This window comes from Lichenostomus cassidix, chromosome 5, assembly GCF_008360975.1.
Source record: "Lichenostomus cassidix isolate B80296 chromosome 5, HeHo_3.0, whole genome shotgun sequence".
NCBI classification, from domain to species: domain Eukaryota; kingdom Metazoa; phylum Chordata; class Aves; order Passeriformes; family Meliphagidae; genus Lichenostomus; species Lichenostomus cassidix.
Window position 1 is genome coordinate 30,968,618 of NC_139486.1, and position 25,133 is coordinate 30,993,750.

The 25,133-nt window shown below is 34.7% G+C and overlaps 1 protein-coding gene across 6 annotated transcripts in view; it reads right to left on the reverse strand.

Annotated features, from left to right (window-relative positions):
* Positions 1 to 5,432: 5,432 nt before the first annotated feature.
* The window catches only part of FMN1 (formin 1), a 186,119-nt gene continuing 166,418 nt past the window's right edge, over positions 5,433 to 25,133 (reverse strand). For 5 of the 6 annotated variants that reach the window (XM_085062047.1, XM_085062049.1, XM_085062048.1 and 2 more), the window contains 3 exons: positions 24,241 to 24,390; positions 16,158 to 16,242; positions 12,849 to 15,099 (listed from right to left, as the gene is read on the reverse strand). In XM_085062047.1, the coding sequence (XP_084918173.1) occupies positions 15,055 to 15,099; positions 16,158 to 16,242; positions 24,241 to 24,390 (280 nt within the window). In that variant the 3' untranslated portion in view covers positions 12,849 to 15,054. Of the gene's footprint in view, positions 8,626 to 10,773; positions 10,828 to 12,848; positions 15,100 to 16,157; positions 16,243 to 24,240; positions 24,391 to 25,133 lie in introns of those variants that run through there. The other variant, XR_014852599.1, reaches the window with a different exon arrangement.

Genomic DNA, 25,133 nt, shown 5'->3' on the forward strand with positions numbered 1-25,133 from the left:
CACCCCGAGGCGCAGGTCAGCATGTCCGTCATGCACAGACGAGATCGGCTGCACCTCTCGGTTGGAGAGGGATGTTATTTTCTTAAGGAGCAGGATGTTATTCCTAGAGGTCTGCCCCTTGGTAGGGTCAAGAGTAATATTTTATGGTTAATGTTTATGATTAATTTTGGCTGTGGCCTTTCCTTTCAGAATTTGTATGGTGTCAGTTCAAGTTGGTAAGGGGAAAGCTTGACAAGGTTAAGGCGTGAACCATATACTCACTTTTCCTTCCAAAGCAAATACTACAACAACAATGCACATGGGAACCAAGCTGCACATTCCTAAATCAAACCAGAAGATTCGTACAGGGAACTAACACAGTAGGGTCCAAGAGAGTGGGTTTTGCCTTTTTGTTTTTTCAGTTGAAAGGATACATTTTCAGAAAGATGCCTTGGGAATTAGCTCAAAACAATCCCAGGAGCAGAAAGGGCAGTTTGGCATCAGATTTCTTGTGCTCACATTACTTAAAAATTAATATTGTCTAGGCCTCTGTTCTGTCAAAAACTGCTAAAGTAAGGTGACTGATTCTCAGCTGTTTAATGCCATTTCAAGGAGAGGACACGCATCTCAATGCAATCCAAGTTTTCACTGATTTCTTGCTTTTGGAAAATATCCCAGTTATCTTCCCGACCTTGAATAGGATCTTTAGATTCACATGCAGCTTGTTCTCCTTTTAAGAATCTCAACTCAGAAACTGTTTTCCCTTCATCTTTTTTATTTATGTAATAGTTTTACAATAGGCTTGCAGGTTGACTTGGTTTGATATTTTAGAAGACACTTAAGACCAGAAGAAATGGGAAACTTCTTTTAAAATCTCAAGGTATTTTTTTTGTAGGGGCATAGCATACAGTCCCATAGCTTGCTTTCTTTGGCTGTGTCAGCAAACAGAGAGCAATGAAGAGAAAGAAGTACTCAGGTGATATTGTGAAAACCTCCAAAGAGATGCTATTGTATGTAAGCAATAAAGACAGCTTCAGAAGTGTGTGCACGAAGCAGACTCAGAAACCCATCTTGGATCTGCATCACTGTTTTGGAGTGTTGGAATGTATCATCTAAGAGGTGTCGTGGGGAAGATCCTTATATGAGAGTTTCTGATTATGACTTTAAATATGGAAAAGAGGACAAAATTCACATGGTGAAACACCCTCTCCTTCTCCTGCTCTGGCCTTGTCTCTTGTTTACTCTCTAGGAAATAATTTTTGTAATCAGAGAATACATCTCACATTGTGCTTTCCTTTATAATTCTAAGGAATTCAAAAATCTTTCAAATCTTTAATATCACTGAACTTCAGACTAAGGGTACTAAGGGTACATTGCTACTAAGGGTAGCAATGTGATCTATAATTAAAACCCTATAATGAATGCATAGCATTTTCAGAACATTTGCATTGCACCACTGCACTTCTCAAAGACAAGACTGCTATGGCTTCTCTGAATCACATATAAAATGAGCACTGTCAGCCTTCATCAATACTTCAATGGAAATCAAAGATTCTCAAAGTAAAAAACAACGGGGCATAACACACTTGTCTGATTCGTAGTCAGTCAACAGCCCAAAATACTGCTACAGAGGCTGTAAGAGAGATTGGCACAGAAAACTTTAAAACATCATAATGTTTCAATTTTTGAGGTTAATAAGAGAAGCACAAGATAAAAAATATAGACCTCGAAATTTAAAAATATTTCCCTTGACTCAGACACATGGTCCTCTGGAGTTCAGTTGCATATGGCCATTTGTGGGTTAAGCTTTTTGTAACCAGTTGATTTCAAGTTTTACTGCTCAGCTACTTACATATTTGTGGAATTCTCAGTGGTTGATTTACACTATCTTGGTTAGTTATGAAATGTATGGGGGAGTTTTGTGCCTGACTCTATGACTAATTGAATCTGAAATAAAAATTTGTAAGTACTAACATAAATACTTACAAGTATGACCAAAACTCTGGTTGAGAGATTTAGAGATCAATTATTGGAGCACTTTCAAATGGCTTAATCATTTCAGTCTTGGAATTTGCAGTTTGAATAAATCTTAATATTAGTAATGAACAAATATTGGAACTGGATAAATGCACATGAATCTAGCAATGGTTTCTTAAACAGGGAGGGAAAAAGAGGAAGAAAAATTTACAAAGAGGAAACAATGCAAAAGGAAAAAAAAAAGAAAGAGGTCTTAGAAGTCTTATAACACACTGTGACTCAAAATATTATTCCTCACTCACCCCTCACATTCTTTTTAAGAAGCTGCAGAGGGTTTTCATGAAGGCTCAGCATGCCTAAACAAGTTTCACTCAGAAAGAATAAGTTGTAAAAGTTAAATCACCAGTCATTTCTTTTGAGCCTGTCTTCAGCTGTGAACTGTAGAGCTTTAGTCTCTCTTTTCAGGGGTAGATAAAACACTACTGTAAAACCAAACTTGAAAACCCTAACTTTTCCCAAGGGTCTGGGAATTGCATCTATAAGAACAGCATTTCAAGCACCAGTCTATGTAATAAATGATCTATATGCAACCCTGGAACTTCTGAAGCCCTTACACTTGTTCATCCACTGTTTTACAGAAAAGATTTGGCACATTCATGAATGTGTCGAAAATTGTAAGAAGCAAAAAACCCTAAAGCAAATAGACAAATGAAATGTAACAATTATACAGAAAGCAAAACCAAGATTTGCAAACTGTTTTGAACACTTTTTTTGATCCTTCCCAAAAACCTAGCATGCCTTTAAAGCCAGGTCTCCCATTTGGCTGACTTTGAGGCTTGCACTTTTTTTGCATCTGGAATCCCTTGGTTTGTTGACACACGGTAGTAGCTCTCTCAAGAGCAAGGACTACTTTGTTTGACCAAGTGAATTCATCAATATTTGCATTGCTAATTTCATTATTTTGTAAAGGACCTTGGGATTTGTCTCATGAAAGAGGTTACACATAAAAATCCCCAGTCTGCTTTGATTAAAGTTTTCTGACAAACACATCTCAAATACTCATTTGCTTTTAAATTATTTCAATAACTACAGTTATCCAGCTTTTACTGTTGATTTGGCACTAACTGCCCTTTCTTGAACAACGGATGTATGAACATTTTATCATATATTGCTGAAGTACAGATATTAGATATACGACTGGATAAATTTCTTTTGCCATATCAACAGCATAGCTTGTATTAGAGACGTGCATGCATATATATTTTAAAAAATATACTTATGCATATATATGTATCTGCATATTTATATAAAGTAACATAAAAATTGCCTGCTTTTATTTCAAGATTTAAGCCCTGTATATGGGCTAAACGGGTATTACATTTACAGATACGAGACAATGCATCTCTGAAATTATTTAATTGTATAGATCTAAACTGCCTATTAATTAGAAGCAGAAATTTACTTTATAGTATTTTAAATCAGTGTATCACAAATTAATTCTATATTTATAAAGTAACAGTTTCAATAACCCCAGAGCTGAAATACATTAACAAATGAGAAAGAATTCTGCAGCACAGAAAATGAGATTTATGTCTGATAGCTTTGTATGTTCAGAAGAGTAGCAGTTATTTTAGACCTTCATGATTGGTCTTACAAATTTGGACTTCTGTTCAACATGTATGTTATTATTCTTGGAAATAATTCACTTTTTGTGATGTATTTAGGTCCCTGCATGTAGTATTTTTCTCTCAGAATAACACAAGCACAGCTCTATGGCAAATACTGCTCTTTGGTTAGCTCTTGTGTGTTTCTGAATAAGTCCCGTATTCAAAGACGCATAAAGAAAGTTCAAGAACTTCAGACCCAAGGCCCAAATTCAGGTTCTTAATGAACTAAATTAGTTATTAATGTGGATAAACAATCTGTCATCTCACATCCTGGCGTATCAGGATTCCAAACAAAAAAGCTTATGAAGTCCCTCTCTTTGGCAGCATGCCTTTTTTTTTTTTTTTTTTTTGGTCTTAGAGGATCATGAAAGTAGGCAGTAAATAGTATGAGAAGGAACAGAAAGCAACTGCCTGTAAGCTGGATTGCTTTGCTCAGATACTTTAATCAGGATGATGTAACTAATTACATACTTGCTTAACTGCTCAGTGCCTATCTAGGTATTTCTAACATGCTCATCATTGTGGCATCTGGTATGGAATCACAGAATAGTTTGCGTTGGAAGGAAGCTTAAAGATGATCTCATTCCAGCCCCCCTGCCATGGGCAGGGACACCTTCCACTAGACCAGGTTGGTTCCAGTTCCTGCATGTCCCCTTCTCTTCTACAGAAAATTGATTGCAAACTGTTCTTCACAGTCGGGTAATGTCTGCACCTTGGTGATTATTTTCATTTGGCAACGTATCTCCAATTCATCTATGTAGCTGAAATCCTTGCTTAGATTCTTGTCTTCTCCAGTCTCTTCTGTGATGAGAAATGCAACTTTTCAACCCAAAATCCATCGGTTCGATCATGCTGCTGTAGTTGTTGAGTTTCTCCACTCCCTCTTTTAACCTGCGTATTGTGATCTTCAAAGTCCTTAATGGAATGTATTTACTCTTACTCTCTCTTGACATGGTCATTCCAACCTCTGCTTGGCTAAGGATAATGATTTTGAAGCAAACACATTAATAATGTTTCCAGATACACCTAAAAGCAAGTCAGTGTTTTGGTTTTAAATTTATGTGATGTGTGATGCTAAAATCCCCCTCAAAACTGCCGAAAATATATCCATCCTTGGAGAGTTGCTGAGCATGCTGGTAATGATAATTCCAGGTCCTGTACTCCCCAAAATGTTCAGGTGCTGAATGAAACCACAGCATAATTTTCTACTTAAATTGTAAATGTTTTCTATTCTGACTATAGGAAAACTGAAAAAAAATATACTATTAATAATATTTCCTACGCTATCTATATAGTTAGAAAAGTAACAGTAAAATATAGATCAAACTGTAATTCAGTCTATAGATTTTTTTTCCCTTAGAAAACAGAATACAAATATTAATGTCTGGAGACATGGATAATACAAACCTTTGAGATACTAAATTATTATGATTTTGTGGGCAATATGGTCTGAGTTACTGAAACGCTTTTCAATATTATGGACCTGGAAATGAGACAAGTTGCCAAGAGTGGGAGAGCTAAAGGAAATCCACATCTTCAGATGTGTGCAAATTGTTTCAGATGCACCCCCTCCCCATATAATACCTTCAAGAAATTGACATCAGTAAGGTAGATATTCAAATTCCTTGCAGATCTGAGAAACACTATCTTTTTAAACAAACACACTGAACCTGGGATTTTAACTGTATCAGTAAAGTAGTGTAAATAAAAGCCGTTATTTGGACAGAATTTTTCGAACAGAAAAACCTACCGTATCACAGTAATATATTGTGCATGCAAAAAATACAATTAAAAAATTATAAAAAATACTGAGGAGGAAAATATAGTCTTTTATTTACATTCAATGTCTCCTTAAGAATTTAGTTTAAAAATAAATACTCCATTCCACTACAATAACTTTTACAAAGTCAATCATGTGCACATCTTGGTTTTTGAGGAAGTTAAACTTTCAGATACACAGTAGAAACACACACACATACACACACACACACAGACACACACACACACATAATTACAATGTGGAGGGGGGAAAAAGCACCTAAATCTATTTAGTTTATTCTTTTAAGACATTTATAACATATTTAATCAAGAACTAGTCAAAGGAGTTTAAATCCTGAAAACGAAAAACCCCCTAAACTATATTAATATTCCATTATTTTTGCTTTACATATTGTAGGATGATAAATGCAAAGTTGATTTAAATTCAAAGGAACAGCAAATATATAATTGCTGAGTGTGTTTGTGAACATTCAAGCAAAGCTATGATTTTATTAAAGCAAATCCCATATAGACATCAGAGACCTAAATGATGTTATGTCTGTGCAACTTGCAAGGTACACAGAAAACATTAATAGCATTGCAAGCGAATTTACCATTTTGCTACATCTTCAAAGAGAAGTTAAGCAGCCAAGGAGGCCTCTCTTTTGATGATTTTGGGTCATATGGAGAGAGGAGAGGGAAGAGTACCAACAATAATAATGTTCAACAGTGCAAATATTCAACTCAAAATGACTGGAAAGGAAAAAAAAAAACCTATCCAAAATAGCTAAATGAAGGTTGAAAATCATACTATAATCCCGCTAAACCCACTTTTTATCAGTCAAGTCTTGATTTCTCGCATATTACTATTTCTCTATTGTTGCTTCCTGTAACTTCTGAATATGGCAAAGCTTTTAGTACAGAGAGCAATAGCTTAAGTACAATGGCAGGGGCAACTTTTGTTCTTGAGGCTGACATTCCCCCCACCCGCAAACCAGTGTCATAATACATATGTATTTCTTAAAAAATATAATTCTGTTATTCCTGGGGAACACATAGTCATCATCATCTGGGCATTCACAGCTTTGCTGAAAGCACCTACAAGAACAGTGCTTTTATTAACTCTCTGTGCAAAGTCCTTATCCAGTCCCATCTGACATGGAGCATTAGTCTCCCTTTGCAACAGGTATTACTGGTATTTCAAAACCCATGCAATATTACAAATATATTTAATTTGACATAGCTTTTTTGAACTTGACACCTAAAAAATCTGGTAAATTTCCCTCTCGAGTCTCTCCCTTTTCCAAGCTGTATGGAGATGAAAGTGTGTTGTTCAGGCTACAAGCCTGATAAGCATGCACACAGATTATTTCACTTGACTACAGTAGCATCAGGCACCTTAGAAGCTTGCCCCAGACAAGTTGCCCTGATTTACTGAATTAATATAATCTTTTAATTAAACAAAGCTCAAGCAAACCCAACTGAACACTTCAATAGGAAGTTATGAGGATGGACTTCTTCAATAGAAAATCCACACGGAAGATACAGTGAGGTTTATATTGTTGTTTCAATGGTATTGCAACATTATTATTCTAGGTATGTTTCTGGGTCTCTTTACTTGGCCCATGCATAAGTAATGGAAAATATGTACAAAACATAATGCCAAAACACTCAGATACATCTCTCATGTCACACATCTGGTCTTCTCTGAAGCAGAAGTCGATTATGTTACTAAACACACCAGTTCTGTCTCTGACTTGGAGAGATGAGCTTACCACATGTAAAACGCTAAATTACAGAAATGCATGAAAACACTGTATTGATTGTCTAAGTCTATGAAATGCCATTATGTTCAACTTAGGTGAATAACAAAGGTTCAAACTGTGTGCAGTAAAGCTATATTGGTCTTTGTTTTGGTTTGGAGGTTAACTGGCTTCTTCTCATTCAATATGTGATTTTTTTCTTAGATATTTAACATCCAGTTTGGTAACCATGTGACTTTACTTTTAAAAAAAGAGGAGGATTGAGGAATTACATGAACTGGTGAGGAAAAATGGTGATAGGAGAGGAGTTCCCCATGCCAGTTTGTTGAATTTGAACATTACAGGGAATCTTTAAGGAATGAGATTCATACTTGAACCTCCTAATGTCTTTACAGCCCTTCTAAAACACACTGGACTGCAACACAAAATAAATAAATTAATAGAATGAGAAAGAAGTATTGGTTTTATATGGAATGAAATCAGTTTTATTTATTCATCTTCCTCACAGATATGAAAGAAGTCTAGAATAGAACTGTGAGCTTGTTTTGTTTTGATTAATTACAAAATGCTATCCTCCCATGTAAAATCTAGAAGATACCCACACCACAAAAAATCATCCTAATAGATAGAAAAAAAGAATTATAAGAACAACATGGCTTTTATCCAGTTTATAGTGATTAGCTGCTAATGGCAATATATCCCTAAAACGTCTTTACAACTAAAAAGTATCAGTTGCTATACAGTATCTATGTTAATTTGCTGACTGTTGATGGTCCAAGATGTAGGAAATAGTGCTATAGTCTTAGATTGCTACCCAGCTTCTGCAGTTTCTATAACATATTGTTTGTGGATAGTTGCCCAGGATGAGCATTTGTTCAACGACAATGGAATGTATTTACAGCATGCCAAATGAGAAAGCAGAAGTACTGAACTACAAGCTTGGTCCCTCTGGGAAAAGTCAGAGAGAAAATGCACCATTTAAAGTACTCAAATGCATAATTCAGAGACTGAAAAATCATCTTGTGGAACATTCCAAAAAAAATAAAGAAACATTATCCACTAGTGAACAGGTATTACAGGTCCCCTTTCTAAAGTCACTTGAACTTCTCCTATAAGGATGCCATGTGTCAGTACCAATATAGTACATGAATCTCAGTCTGTCAGTACTCTTCATGTCTGTGAGCTTACCAAAGACATTACAAGTTTAATGTCTTTCACAAAAACATCCTGACATTTTTAGTATTATGTTGTGCCCCAGTTAACTTCTAATTGCCATGAAGACTATAGTTATCAGTGACAACAGAATCTGGCCCCATCATTTGGCCTTGTGATGCAAGTACTAGTTTATGATTAAGAGAGGCTGAGAAAGCAGATGTCATAGCAGCTAAACTCATCTTACCTCCAGGAAAATATGATTGTTCCTGCCAGGAAAACACTGGGAAACCTGAAACACAGCTGTCTGTCAGGATGCTGATATTTTACTGGTCAGAGCAGAATAACAGAGTAAGAATATGTAAGTGATTCTCTTCATATAAAATAATCATATGATCAATAATAGGCACAGAATGATGTTCACATACATGAATGCAGCATTTTTGACAGAAATACGTAGAACCTTGTGTGTATCTGTAGAACTTAATGAGCAGCTACATACAACTTTACAAAATTTTTGCTTTTTTGGAGGAGTCTGCTAGCTTTTCCGTTAATCTGGAAATACAGCTATGATCTCTTTCCTTTTTAACCTTATTTTCCAGTCACCCTTCCAGGAGTCCCTGGGGCAATATATGCTCAGGGAATTCTGCAGTTTAACTCCTGAGAACTGTTAGAAATTGATGGCTAAAGCAAAGATGCCATGCCAACAGCCTTCTCCATCCTCCAAAAGCTCCCAAAACTCCAAAACCTTTGGAGGCAGATCCTACCACAGAAAAGAAATATATGTCCCCTACTGGGATAGTTCAGTACAGATTTCTAACAGGATGCTAAAAGATTTTATCCAGTCCCACAACCTTACACTGTTCTCCATTGATATATTTACTGTGTGGGCCACAGGAATTAGTATCTAAGTAAACTGCATCCATATATAAGCACTATCAGCCTCTATAAAAAGGCTTCTTATTAACTCAGTATTAACTTGTTGAAGGTGAAACTGAGGTGAAAAGTTATGAAACTAAATTAGCCAGAAATATTTAATTAAAAAAAAAAAAAGTGTAGCTTTTAATTTAGTCTAAGATAACACCTGACAGAAGGAAATCACAGCAATTGCAATGCTGTTCCACATTAGGCAAAAGCTTATTTCACTTGATAATGTTGTCCCAGGAAGGTTGAGCTCTCTGTCTCTAAGCTATTTGTCAGTTCAGCATTTTTACTTCATTGCTTCTTAGAATATATATTCTCTTATATCCAGTGCTTAAATTTTACAAACAGGTCCTAATTTAAAAGCTTGAATTCTATAATATATCAAATCAAAATCATTTAAAGCCAGTTGAAGCTTGCAAAATTTTGTAAGACAGTACAGTTTACGTGTACCACAGTTTCAACTAGTGGAAAAAATCAATTTTAGTAATGTTGTTAAGAATATTTTTAAATTTAGAAAATTTTTTAAAAAACCACACAAGAAAAGGTCTTGCAGGCATATTGAAAAAAACTTACAAACCCAAGTGTTTTTGAACAGTTCTACCAGTTTTGCTTGCACAGCTTTTGAACTTCAGATCTATAAAAGAGTTGCATAAAATTCTTATTTTTCAAACCCTACTCAGCAGTGGAGATGTTTGATTGTGATATCAGCAGGTCTATCTAATAATTCACTGAAAGGAGAGACAGTTATTTAAAACTGGCACCACACTAAGTGTACTCAAGGTGAACTCTCTTGCATATGCTCAAACTTTTGGACAACTACGAAGAAACTAGGGTTTCTATGATTCTGGGATTTCTCACTGTCCAATCCAAAATGCCAGTTTTCTCAGACCTATCTTGGGAATCTTCAAAAGAGTGTTGAATTTCAGAGATAAATCTGCTACCTTGTTAATACCGTAAGATGCATCCAACAAATGTTAATTAATTATTTGAAATATATTTATAATTTGACAGTGGTTTCCTGCATTATTTTGTTCTACGCCACACTGTTTGTAGTATTTTAATTTCAAAATCACAATAAAGAGCTCTTTCATCTTAGCTAAGAATATTTCATTACAGATAAGAGAACATTTTATTAAGTCTTTTACATACTAATTGTTATATTTTTCTGTCTAGAGGAACTATTGGAACAGGTGAATCAATGGACAGGGGATGCCACTTAGCTACATTTGAACTGAGCCCAATAAACTGTATTTGATGACACACACCTTTCAGAAAAATGTTCCATTCTGATTTGAAAACATCAGAAAATGGAGAAACCACAACTATCTTTGCTAACTTCCTTCAGGGGTTAACTGGTCTCATTACTACTAGTTCTGAATTTATTGCTTATTTTATCTGATTTTAATTTTTATACTGTTTTGTTTCTCCTTGCTTGCACAAGGAAACACATAGCTCCTGGTATTTTTCTCTCTTAGAAGCAATTTATTGACTATAATCAAGTTAACTTTCTTTTAAAATTTTCTTTATATTTGTGTGCAAATACATAGGCTTACCTTCAAATGAAGAATGCCAAAGAGAACTCTCCAGACTGGAAATCCTGAAATTCTCTTAAGTGGCATTAAAAAAATTCCAGAAGTGTTGAAAAGAAAAGAAAAGAAAAGAAAAGGAAAGAAAAGAAAAGAAAAGAAAAGAGGAAAGAGAAGAGAAGAGAAGAGAAGAGAAGAGAAGAGAAGAGAAAAGAAGAGAAGAGAAGAGAAGAGAAGAGAAGAGAAGAGAGAAAAGAAAAGAAAAAAAGAAAAGAAAAGAAAAGAAAAGAAAAGAAAAGAAAAGAAAAGAAAAGAAAAGAAAAGAGCAAGATCCATAATACTACTGAACAAGACTGAGAAAAGGCCAAGGATGAGCAAAAACCAGGTGGACATGATTTTCTGAAATAGCATGCTCAGATGGTTCCTAAACACAGATTAAGGAGATGAATATTTCTAAATTGTATGGATGTTTCTGAAATTCCACACCCACATAAGATTAAGGCATCCAATTTCAAGACACTGGCTTGAAGCAATGAAGAAACAGTACTACTAAGTAAGTATTCCACAGTCTTCCACTGCCCCATGTTCAGTTGGGAATGATGTTGCTAACAATTTACTGGAAAATAAGGGCAATAAGAACACTCTACAACACATGGAAAACAAAGTATCTTTTTCATGTTTTCATGCAGAGAAAAAAATAAACTAGTCAGAGATACCCTGGCTGTTTAGATCTGGCTGGAGGAGATATCCTCAGCAATTCAGAAAGGCAGAAATCTTACAAAAAATGTACCCTTCCTACAAGCACTTAAGGTGCTCAATTATTTTTCTCGCTGCTTACTGAATATTCCAGCCATTCTACTTTAATTTTCTTTATGTACAGGAACTGAAGATCATAGTTTCTGTTTTGATGCAAAAATTAGGAAGTTAAATATGTCTAAATATAAGTCTATTCAAGCTATACATCTAAAACCCTATGATAAAACACAAGGTAAAACATCTGCATGGGTTAGTCATGGCAAAACACCAGGGTAGTTTTCATAGTTTAGTAAAAACATAATGAAAATAATATTTTCAGATCTTCCTTTTTAAATCAGCAAGTGGTAATGTAAATAATGTAAAGAGCACTTCACAGATTATTACCTCCTCATCTAGACTGAATTCTTCCTAATAATTCCATTTATAAATCAGCAGCGTATGCAATTTTTTGGGTAATAAGCACCTAATGAGTAACGTGGGTTTTAATAGCGTTTTGCTTTAGAGTCTTGAGAAGCTTGGTAACAGAAGAGATGAAAACAAAACAAAACAGAATACTCCCCCTAAGCCACATCTACTTCACGGTCACTGAAGTGACTTCTGTGAAGTGTTGTGGTATTTTAAGTTACATAGACCAGAAAATTGTAACTGTCTAGCTAGTTCTGCTTGGCTTAATTGAGTCCACTCTTTTACTTCTGTGACAGCAATGTGGACATATACCAGAGACTTCTGTTCCATTCCATCTTTGTATTTTCTTTCTTTTCTCCTCTTTCCTTTTACTCTCCTCAAACTGGGAAGATCAAGGTAAAGTGAGGAATCAAACTAAAGCTTAAAGCTTAAAACATGTTTGGTAACAGTTTGCGATCCCAAGATGAATGCTCGTTGATGCCTATTTGCTATGCCTGATGTATCTAAATATTTCATCAATAAACAGCTTACATAGATTTATCTGTAAATATCTCCTCTCCAATACAAAGTTTTAGTTAAAGCCAGCAGATTACCACTGTGACTTCAGTCACTGTCTGAAGACACTTGTGGGTATCACTAGGGGTGTAAATGTGATATTTAGCTGATTAATTCCATCCAAGAGTCTTAACATGAATTAAATAATCTAGGTGAAGTCTTCTTTTAATTTAAAAATACTTTAATTAGTAGTGGAGGATTTAAGCCATCAGTGAAGCTGGAATCAGAAACTCTGACTTGAGAGGAAAATCAATACAATTGAAAATTAGGAAGAAACAAGGTCCCTATGCTATGTAAATTTTTGAACCTTCTAAAAAATAGCCTCAATTCTCAAAATCTTGGCAAATTGATAATCTGAAAAAAGAATTATAAATCTGATCAAGAAATGCTTTAAATGAATAATTTTAATTTTAATCCCTTTTTATATACATTTTTCAACATTTCAAAATGAAGTCAGTTCGACCTGAAAAATGAAAATTCACATTTAGAAATTTTGAAACAGGATATTTCAATAAGTTAAAACCTTTTTTCCACAATATACTTCTAATGGGAATTTTCAAGACCATCCTTTTTCACAAACAGTGCTGCTCTTTTTGAATAACACTTCAAGTAAACAATTCATTGCAAAACTCTAATCAAGCCAAATGGCATTGTACGCTATCTTCATGATGGACAGAAAACTATATAAAAAATAAACACTTGTTTGCTTAAACACTCACCAGAATTTCCTCGCTTGCTATTGTTCTTTGGCTTTTATAAGCATTATTGCTCCTCTTGTTTACCACTAATAATATTGGAAAGAAATGTACTTCACCTATTTAGTGGAAGACAGAAAAATACTTGGGTTTTTTTTTTTCTCTGCAGTGGGACTAGTCAAACTACAAATCAGGTTATTTTTGCTGGCATATTATTGACCGCTTTCATAACAATTATGGTTACACATCTTGAGTGTAGCAGGTAGAAACTCTCAAACATACAAGACAATCTTGAGTCCTTTGTTTTTACTTATGCAGGAATGAGAGAGATACTAATGTAAGAAACCTGCACTGAAATTTTAAGTTAATTTATGAATGGGTCTCCACAACTGCTGTTTTCCTTAATATAAATGTATACTTCTAGGGATGACTTTGCCTCGGTTTCATCACAGTCTCTCTATAGAATTTTCTCTATAACTGATGTCTGTCTCACGTATATTTTTTCCAGTTTCAAAGCAAAGGACTAACGCCTTTCACCTACTAGCTTTTTGCACCTTTTTGCTTCACCTAGTTTCTCTTTGTAACCAACTTCATACACCATTATCATAAAGTCTGTTTCACTCCTGTGGACAGCAAGCAGAATCACTTTTCTCTTTTAACTTACATTAACTTCTGCTAATTTCTTCAAAACCTTAAAGATTTCTCCCCCAAGAATCCGAATCCTTAAAATGCTGTAAAAATCTTCAAGTAACAGTGGATATTCAGTATGGCTATTTTCAGGCTCTGCTACTTTATGGCAATGGTTATAATGTTACAGGAGGACAGCAAGACCCTGTTCTTTCTTTCTCAAGTTTTACTTACTATATTATGGAGATATATATATCTATATCTATATAGATATAGATATATATATATATATAAAAATAAAAGGTATGTCGGACACATTCTTCATACAAATATGGGGAACAAGAGCAGGCTGCATAATATATTTTAGAGTGAGATATTTGCTGTTTAAAAGAAAGCTTTCAAGGGAATTAAAAGTCAAATATTTAATGGCAAATGTGTAACTTCATGGAGAGATATTACTGTATCTTAATGAATAATGACTAATAAACTCATCAATTTATGGAATTGATATTTGCAATATATACTGAAATAGAAATATACATCTTATAATTTTTTCTTTCAAAGCTCAAAATTTAGGAAATGTTAGGTTAAAACCATAAAAACAATAAATCAGTTATGCCATTAATCATTAAACTAAAGAATTTGAAGCTATTCCTTTTTATGTGCAAAATATTGTTCCCATTTCAATGTATGGCATAAGCTGAAGCTTCTATAAAAATATTTATAGTAAAATACAGCATAAATCTATAATTACATTTAATCTGTTTTAGAAAGACACATCCAATACTTAGACACTGTAAAATTATTTAGCTTGAGTCAATTTTACCTCAGTTACTGCTGAAGTAACAGAAAGCAATAGTCTTTTGTGAACTGAATGGCATATTTTCTCTCATCTACATAAAGCCCTGTAAGTAACTTACAGGTTGTTAGTCATTACTTAACTCAGCATCCAAAATGCTCATTTTAGCTCTTTCATATTAATGCATTATGCATAGAGTATTTTAATTAACCATTAACAACAAGATGCATTTTAAGCAATGAAAGGAAGAGTTACAGAAAATAATTATGACTTCCCATGTAAAAACCTTCTTAGAATTCCCTCCATTGAACATACAAACCCCTCTGAAGGAACTCATAAGTCTTTAATGGATTGTCTTGGAACAGATCAGCAAAGCAGAATTCAGTATCTAACATAAGGTGCTTCCTGGGCCATTGGTGTAGTAAAGCATCACGCAAGGTAGGAAATCACTCCATCCTTTTCATTCTTCTTTCAGTTGGCAGTCACGCTGGCTTCCTTCTGACGCAGTCTTTCTTTCTGTTAAAGAAAAAAGAGTTCTATTATAATTCTTGCCTATAATTTTCCATCTCAAGTTGCCATGAACATTTGGACTAGAAGATGGAGAAATACTAAGTCACAGTTCCAGTTTTCTCTAATTAAAAAAATTCAATGGAGCACTCAAAGAAGGCTCCAAACCAGTTCATTACTTATTGTGGAAAAGCTGAGTTTGCTTTAGCTACATACTTGTCAAATTCTACGTACTTTTGAAAACATACACCTGTGAAGAGCAGAGCAGCTACAGAAAACCTGATACATTTCAAATTCATGTGACTCTAATACCTTCTTTTGTCTGGAAAGGTTTCTGCTGACATAAAGGCTCTAATTTAGCATTACGTAGATTATCTTGCTTAATGACCTCTTTCCAGGCAAGTGCAGCCATTCATATCTTTGCCTCCTGATCTGCAACCAATATGCCCTGCTGGGAACGGAAATAATACACTGATTCCTTCATGTACATTTCATTCCCTTAGTCTCTCATCTTCTCGAGTTTGAGAAATGTTGGTCTAGCCCATGTGTCTTGCACACAGACAGAAAAGGTTTTATATACAATACAAATTATTACACCTCTTGTTACGTTGTATTGAAAACACTTCCTGTACAGCAAGGGATAAAATGGGGATTTAATCCCTTTTACCACTATTCAACAGAGAAAACAAGATTTTTAATGTTTTTAAAAAAACAGACACTTAGCCATTGCACAAATATATGAAATGAGCTTCAAAGTACTTGGAAGCATGGAAGAACATATAAGAGACTACAGTGGAAGGGAGTAAGAAACCATGAAAGCAGCTCTTTTTGTTATCTAAAATAGCAGAGCCATGCTTAGGCAAATCTCATCTAAATTTCAAACGTAAGTGTTGGACTACCATAGAGCATAAGCTTTAACATTTCTCCTCGGGAAGAAAATCACTCTACTACATTCAAACTAAGAATACTACACTCTTCAAGAGCAGCAGAAACCAGCCATCATTCTGAATCACAAGAATAGTGTCATAAAAGCACTTTGGAATGTCATACTGAAAACCAGATCATACCAGGCTAGCTGTAGGATTGATCTTCTTTGTTTCAACTTTCTTCTCTGCAGTTAACTTGCTCACTGATTGCTGAGCCACTTTAATTCTGAAACACAGAAAAGACGTCATTAGATTCAATGAAATGAAAGTGTTCTGGCTCTGCTTGGTATATACTTTGTAAGAAGCCTCACCAGTAACTTTCTAAAATCACATTAGCCCAACAAACTGCTATTTCTATTCAAAGGCACTTAATAAAGCACCAAAAGTAGATCAAAGTACATTTTCAAATGGAGAAAATCAAAAGCAAAAGGACAGCCTGTCTGTATTGCTCACTGAAAATGTCATCAGGAAAATGAGTTCTCTGTTCTTGCAGGATCTGGATTTTATGGAGTATCTTTCCCACCAAAAAAGCTGTGGTATCAAGGCAAAAAGATCCTCCTCTGAAAAAAACCCAAGAGCTAGCTGGCTCAATCTGTTGTACACATAGAATATGCTATTTTAGCAAGCCATTTGCCAGGCTACACATTCTACTTCCTCTGAAAGCCTTGAAATGAAAGCATCTGCCTCTTTTTCATTAATGTTTTCCGTGTTGCTTTAGATGGAATTGACTGAGCAGCCTCACTGATGTGGCCATAGGAGGCACAAGAGGTTCTTGTCTCAGGGTAGTTAAAGCTGTCTTGTGTACAGCTACAGACTAGTCTGCTAAAAGTACTGTAGAGATAAGGGGGAAAAAGAACACAGATCTGATTCCTCTGCTGCTTGCTTTTTGCTCTCAGGGTCTTGCATACAGAACCCTTCTTTCTGTGGGGATTAAACAAGAACCCAATGAGGAATTTAATCAGGAGGAAAAGGAGAAACAGAGAACTAAAGAAACAGGGACTTGACTCTCCTTGTACAGACTGGAAGGCACAAGGGAAATTATGTACTAAACAGTGATAAAAAGAAGGAAAATTCTTGGCACTCTCAATACAGGATCTGCCCAGCACTAAATGCCTTTATTATACTGATGCTACATACCCCTACTTTATAATTCTATATGCAAAATGCAGAGGGAAAAAGGTTGGGAGTGAATTTTCACAAGCAAGGAGAAACTCAGCAACCCAATTTTCAGTTATGGACACCAAGTCATTCTTCTACTAGAAGCAACATATTTCTTGGCACTCTTGAACTGAAAAATTCTACTTTCTTCTATTTAACTTTTTCCACTAGCAGAAATAATTGCTATGGCCAGTCAACAAATATTTAAAATACCATGTCCAGTTCAAACCACTTTTGACACACGCAATTTTTGAGGAATTTTGGAAGAAAAACAAAAAGGAAAGTGGATTATAGCTGCAATCACTGATGTGTACTTCCTTCCTGTAACTAGATTCTTTTTAAAATACAGAACACATTCATAAGTTAATTACAGTCTTTATCAACACTGGAAATGTTAGCAGTGCTGGAAACAAATTTTTTTCTACGTATTTTAGAAGCATCTACTGGATGATTCCTGGTGTTGTCTCACTTCCAAGTGCTTAAGAAGAGGAGGAAACAGGTACACTACTTTGAACTAAACTAACTTTCAACACTGTTTAGCTGCAGCGTTGATTCAAGCTGTAATTACACCCTCATCTATATTATTAAGTATATTTTTTAAATACAGCTGGCTAATTTTTAGAACTTAATATTCTTTGTTTTTACATGTAAACAGCTACATGACAACACACCATTACATCTTTTTATTTTTGTTAATCTGCACAGTTTACTTCTTAATGCTGGATGACAGCACCCACTGGACAGGATGCTATTCCTCACAGCTACAGTGTTTATGCAAAGATGATGATGTATTTCAAGGCAGTCTTCAGGTTCAGCAGAATCACACCAACTAATCAGCTTCTAAACTCTTCCCTATTTTAAGCACTTTTTCTATTTGATCACATTCTCTTTGGTCCTAGAAGTGTTTTCAAATAGTTTTTAAATGTCTGGAGTCCACATTTTCATCTAAAGGGAGAATTACTTTTAGACTTAAAAAGAAAATTTTGCCTGTCACTGATGTAGGCCTAGCTCTGTGTATTTTATGCCATATTTGCACCATTTCTGGAAAACCTGAATTTTAAAAAACAGAATGAATAGTCTGGAATACAAAATAAAAAGAAACCAATTCACTAACATGATTTGAATCATGTAATATTTGGCTCATAAAAATGACAGACTAATTACATATTACACTTCGACGTCCTAGGGAAAAAAGGCATCACTTTACTAACATATGACTGATAAGATTACCAGGCACTATCAGAATTGTACTGCATAATTTAAGAGGAATGTAATTAAAAAGATCTGGTATCAAACTGAGCAGTACTGCACATTAACACACAATATGGAAAAAATATTGAATTAAATTATCAAAACAATGTATTTTTAAATATGAGAACCATGACTCCAGTAATGCATATGCATCCTTACTATAATCAATGGGAATGTAATTGGCTTTTTCCTGCCTCTGTGTGGCAGGTGTTGTTTTCCCCTGTAAACTGGACGCAAGCCAAGCCTCTTAAATTAGAAGTAATTAGTGAAAAATAAAGACATTATTTTTATTTGAAATTATTTTTATTTTGTACCTAGGTATGAAAAAACTAATCTAAACATATGGCTATATTTATTAAAAAGTTTCCTTTGTAATATCAGGAAAATATGTTTTTTTCCTTACAGGAAAAGGTATTACCAAGCCAGGGACTAACCAGATAAAGTGATTATCAAATTCACCCCTGCTTTCCACTCAAATCAGACAGAAGGCAACGTGAACTGGCACACTCCACACCCTGAAGTCCCCCAGTTAGAAAAACTAGAACCCCTTGTAAATGAACTAATTCCCATTCACTTACTCATGTTCCAGCTCTGCTATTGTGTGACAACAGATATCAAATTATCTGGCTCTCTCTCAGCTTCTCAATATTTTGGAAGAATCCATTATTTTTGCTTCTAAAGTTTTTCATGCAGCTGGTGTGTTATGTAGATAGCTGTGGGTTATGAAACAGCTTGGAATGACAGTTCTGTGCCACCTGAGCTTCCCATGACTGGAAGTTCAAACTTCTCCCATAAAACTGTTTTGGCATAAGGCAATGTTGCGCAAACAAAATTTCAGATATGGGTGGAGATTAACAAGCAGGGGTAGCTACAGTCAACATCAACTGTTCAATCTAGAGCCAAGCTGCATACCCACTCCTGATCCTTAACAGCTGAACAGTGACTTCCTTTAGGAGACTAAGAAATATCTCCAGAGCTCAAATTCCTTTCATGTGTTAAATGCCTTTCTACTTTCAGTCCTATTTCTGTATGCAGCTCATAAACTAAACCTCAAGTAACAGCACCATTTCCTGAAAACAGTTAGCCTGTGAAATAGAACAGGTTAGATTTCAGTCTCAAAATTTTAGAAGACAGATGTCTGTATTACATGGCCTGGCAGATGATCTTACAGAGTACTTGGGTAGCTTTAAAATTAGGAGACTTATACTAGACTATGAAGTTTTGCCACTTCTATTACTGTGTTGTACAATACAATTGCTTGTCAAGCCTTCAGGCCTATATCTTCTGGAAAGAACTTGGTTATTACTGAACAAATCTTTAAATTTTATTTAGAGTGAAATATCAATACAAATACAGTAAAGTGTATGTTGTAAGAGGATTTTGTCACCAAACCTCAAATTGCCAATATGTTTGATGTGTTTCTATTCTTTTCTGGATATACTGACAGTGGGTAACCTATACAAAGTGAGTGAGAAGTTTTATCTCTTAGTAGTTTTATCTCTGAGTAGTGACAAGGAATGAAAATTGATTTTTATGTTTTTACGAAAGCTGGTGTGTAAGAAAAAACAATAGGAAGAGAAGGGCTTGAGAACAAAAATATGCTTCAGTCCATCTGAGATGGCCGCTGGCAGATACTTAGGAGTATATAAAGACAGACAAAGCCTACAGTGATAATTCCTAGAATGCTTTTGCAGCTGGAAACTCTCTTCATGTGTAAGGCCCTCATAGATTATGCCAACATAATTTTGTATTGTCACTGTTTCGAAGTAATGCAAGCTTTTGCCATCTGTGGCATCTTGTGGCAAAGTGTTTCTGTTTTCAAGATGAAATATATAATTCTGTTCATGAAATAATGATTGTGTCTTCTCCAGCTATCGAGACAAATTTTGGTTCTGTTTTTGATTTCTGAATTCTGACCTAGTTGTAAGCATATTAAATCTGAAAGAGATTTAACTGTACTTCATCCAGTACAGTAACTATTGTAGCAATCTTATCTTTGCAAGTGTCACCAGTGTGTTAAATTATGAGCAATTTCTTTCCTATTTAATTATTTAATATTTAAAGGGCAACAGCTATAAACATATTATAATAATCTTTGTCACATTTCTTTTGCAAAACATAATCACAATTTGTGATGAAACTTATACGCAAACTGCTAGTATTTCTTCTGTATTTATACTTTTTCCCTATTTCAGACTTGTCTAGGACATCCTCTTAAAATATCATTTAACAGATCTTGAATGCTTTCATCGATTTATGGATGGGTATTCATACATATATTCACATATATACATGTATAATGGATTTAAGTTGTTATAAATACGTATTTGTTTTGGTTCTGAATTTACAGACATGCCCACTGCAAATAAAAGTAGTACTTGAAGAAAAGAAAGTGACAGTGGAAACATCTACCATGCTGTAAGTGCTTTGCTGCCAAAAACTCCGACATTTCTTTTAGTCTTCAATTTAGTTATCATCTCAAAATTTCATCAACAGAAAAAAGCGTAAAAGCACTTGATGTACCTGAATGCACACACACTGCAAATTATAAAGCTGTCAACAACAAAACTGGACTTCGATGCACAAAAGCACAAAAAAAAGTTTCTGACATTTGCTGCATTTACATTAAGCTGTCTGCTAGAGATGTGATTGTCAAAGGAAATCTTATTTCATTGTACTTAAATTCTGGCATTGAAGGCAAAGTAAACTGTTGTCATATTCCTATCAGGCATGTGGTTTGGAAAATTGTTTTCATTTTATCCCTACAGTCATTTATCATATCATATCATATTAGATCATTAGTTTGTCATCTATCTGTAACTTTGTCTTGCATTCCCAAATGGTGTGTACATTTTGTCCAGGAAAGAGACAATGACTCAACTATATTTTGCAGGCAGCTGATTTATTTTCACGGTAGGTTAAATGCAGGGAAGCTCAGTTGAAGTGCTTCCTTTACTTCAAGAAAAAGTGTCATAGAAATCTCATTGGATTTCTGCAGTTGTGTTACATTTGGGAGCCAAGCAGCTTTTAGACAAAACAGGATCTTTGCAGCTGAGGCTGTCATTTAGTTAAAGGCAGCATTCTTTTTTTCCTGAAATTCACAGATTTTAAAGTTGTCTGTTATACAACACAATGCAGTTAGTTTGGAGTATAAAAATTTTAATTTTTGAATCATAGGTATTTTGACCTACATTTACCACTATTAAGTTTAACCTATAACATTTTTAATTATTCCTTTGAATAATGATAATTCTGTATACTATAACTAAATTTTTATTTTATGTGTCATATTTCTTGAGAGAAAATTAGAATCCACTATTAATATTCCCATATAAATGCAAATAATTGAATCCATTTTTAGATATACATACATACATATATATGTGTGTGGGGGGGTGTGTGTGTGTGTATGTGTGACTAGCTAATTCATACACATTTTACACTGGGTTTCTGCAACTACTGAAACTTGATGGGTAATGCGATTGGAAACATGTCCACACAATATCAATGCCTCAGTTTCAGAACCTAAGATTGAAATTACTGACTTCCATTGACAATTATTCCTCTTTAAAATTTCCTTCAGAACAAGAAAAGAGTTCATGATAAAAAGTTGGTGTGTTTTTTTTTCTTTAATTAAGTTGCAATCTTTAAAAATGCACAACAAATAGTGCATCCAATTAATTAGCCAGTTAAGGAAGACAGCTGTCCATTCCTGTCATTCTAAGGTTTTTAGTTACCAATGTGCTCAGTGACTCTTAGCTTGCTTTCAAACGTTTTTGGGCAGCAGTTCATCAACTGTTAGTTTCATACTTTGTAAAACAGAACCCTTAAATGGTCATGACTTTACAAGACATTTTCAGGTGATGAAAAAAGCCTTTCCATCATTCTAATCTATTGATTTCATGATGTTCTTCTTTTCAGTAGCAAATTACAATACAATTTGGGATGATGAAAACAGCTCTTCTGTCATTCTAATTTACTAATTACACAAGCTCCTTGTTTTAACAGCTCATTGTCTGGATGAATCACCCAAATTTTGGATGTAAAGGACAATGAATTGTCCTTTTGAGACTAAAGAAACTTCGTAAAAATAATTAGAAGTGAGCTCTGAAAAACAGTCTATATGATCCAGGAAGTGTCAGCACTTTGAAGTATTACAGTAACTGGTGCTCTGCACTCTACTGGTATTGCTTTACATCGAACAGGAATAAAGGCATCCATCAGAGGAATTGATGAAATATTTGTTCTGTGTTTTTATTTGTACATTTTATTGACAGTACTATTAAACTACAAGAAATTCTCACCTGAGTATGAAAGCACAGAATATAGCAGTCTACTTACAAATATTTCTTGATTATTGTATTAAGGAAGTTAAGAAGGTATGTACCGTTAGAACACAAGGCATTTTAAATTTACTTATTTGAAGGGATCATTGTGTACCATTAGCAAAGTGCTAATTACATAAAAAGGAAAGGATGTATAGTCTGGATTTTTTTCCTCTTAGGTAGGTTATTTCTATTCCTTACCTAGCTGCTTTTAGAATAAAAATAAGTCATGATTCAGCACAAGATATATCCCTGAGATGATCTTTATCATGACCATAGCAATGTGCTTGGGACTGTTTATATTACACAGTTTTTAATGTGTAAACCACATTTACGTATTGATTTAGAGACAAGGAAATGAAACATTCTTTGTAAATGTCTGCAGTTGTCAGCTTCCAAAATCAATCAATAAATGACACAAAAAGCTACAACTTTCAAGTGTTCTAAGACTGCAAGATCTACAAAACAATGTTGATAAGGTTGGTAATTGAAAATTCATAACTTCTACATCTAGTTCTTCAAAAAATCTACTTTCCATGAATGTAAAAGTCCCACTGATTTGGAGCAAAATGGAAAATGTAAGTGTAAATGAGTATATTATTTTTGCTGGTACTTTTAAAAACATTTTAATCTAAATCTTTGTCAATTTGGAATAAGCACCTGAATTTAAATTTCATGAAAGTAATTGCTCCATTCTTTTCCAAAGCATGACTACATTACCACTGTCTTTTCAAATGAATTGTGAGATGGTGAGCACGATGAGCTTGTAGTAGAATTACTTTTTTTGTGTAAAAGATTTTAAGCTTCTTTAAAAAAATCAAGGAAAGAGCATGGTGAGTTTGCAGCAGAATTGCTCTTTTGAGTAAAAGATTTTAAGCTCCTGTAAGAAAATCAAGAAAATAATTGAAGGTTTTAGGTTTTTGGGTTCTTTTACTCTAACTAATAAAATCAGGAGACTGTTGTGAGATCCAGCGGCAAGTAGTTTGATGTCCTCAGCAGGACACCAAAAGTCAGAAGTAGTGCTGTAAATTCAGTGTGGGGCTTCGACACTATGCTAAGTGTGGCCTGAATCTCTGGGGCTTCCCTTTGATGCAAGTGCAGTATATTAACTGGAAAAGCATTCACTTTTATTTGTCTGTACTGTCTGCGACAGCAATATCGCCTCATTTAGGCTAGTTCAACATGAAAATGCACAGAGAAGCAATCTGTTATAAATTAGCACAGCTCCCCTTTCATTTTACTAGCTAGTAATTGGAAGGGGTTACAAAAGTGTAATTTATCAGATTATACGTGTTTATCTTTTTGTGGGGACAGCATGCCTTTGGTGTATTTTCCTACGCACCCTGAGGGAATAATCTTTCCTTGATGTCCATTAGATCTGAAAGAAAACAATGACGCCTGTGAAATATAGGAGTATAATTTGTTGGGTTTGAGGAGCAGCAGTTTCCCAGACATCTAAAATGGTATTAATGACTTTATTAGAACCTTACCGTTCCTTGGAAATGCTTTTGCTCTCTCGTTTCCAAATGGTCTTGAAGTCACTGCAGAATTCGTACCACACCGTGAAAACGTAGTTTGGTGTGATCTCCTTCTCGCCAGGCTTTGGCTTTATCCCAAAGTATCCCACTGTTTCTTCAAAGCTGCAAGGGAGGGGGAAGAAAAAAAAACTAGTCAACACGTAAGCCCACTGGGGAAACAGTTTCTCTGATTCAGTAGTCAAGGCTGGTAATTACCATAACTTCCCCTCAGCCTTGGAAATTATAGCAGCAATTCATACTAAGTATAACCAACCTTCCAACACCCATCTCATTTCCAGGAGGGTATTTTAGAGCTAAAAGAGCCACCACACAGATACGTGACACTGGCAAATCATAGGCATTCAATTATAACGGGAAAAACTAGCTTCTTGCATTACAGGAAATGCTATATTATATTTATTTAATTTTATTCTGCCATACTCCATGAAGATCTTATTCTCCCATTTATCTTTACTGAAGGACTATGTAAGAGTCACACACCAAATCAGGAAAAAATCTCCAGGTTTGATTGAAAATAATCGTCTAGTATTTAGGGAGAATTGGGAGTAGCACAAACATGGCCAATAGTCAATTTGCAAAAGTTTTACTGAAAATAATCTCCTTCCACATGTGTCAATAAACAGAACAATCCACGTGACTAGGTACTTATATAAATAAAAGTATGTTAATTTTTGTTAAAGTTGAATCACTTTTCTCTGCAAAGTAGATGCAACAGTCCTCAAACATTTGGTGATATTAAAAATAATGTTATAATTTATAAGCAAAGGTAACAACGTATTTAAAAATAAGTAGTTTTTCTGGAAATAATAATTTTATTTAATAAAATGCAAGTTACATTCTTCTTT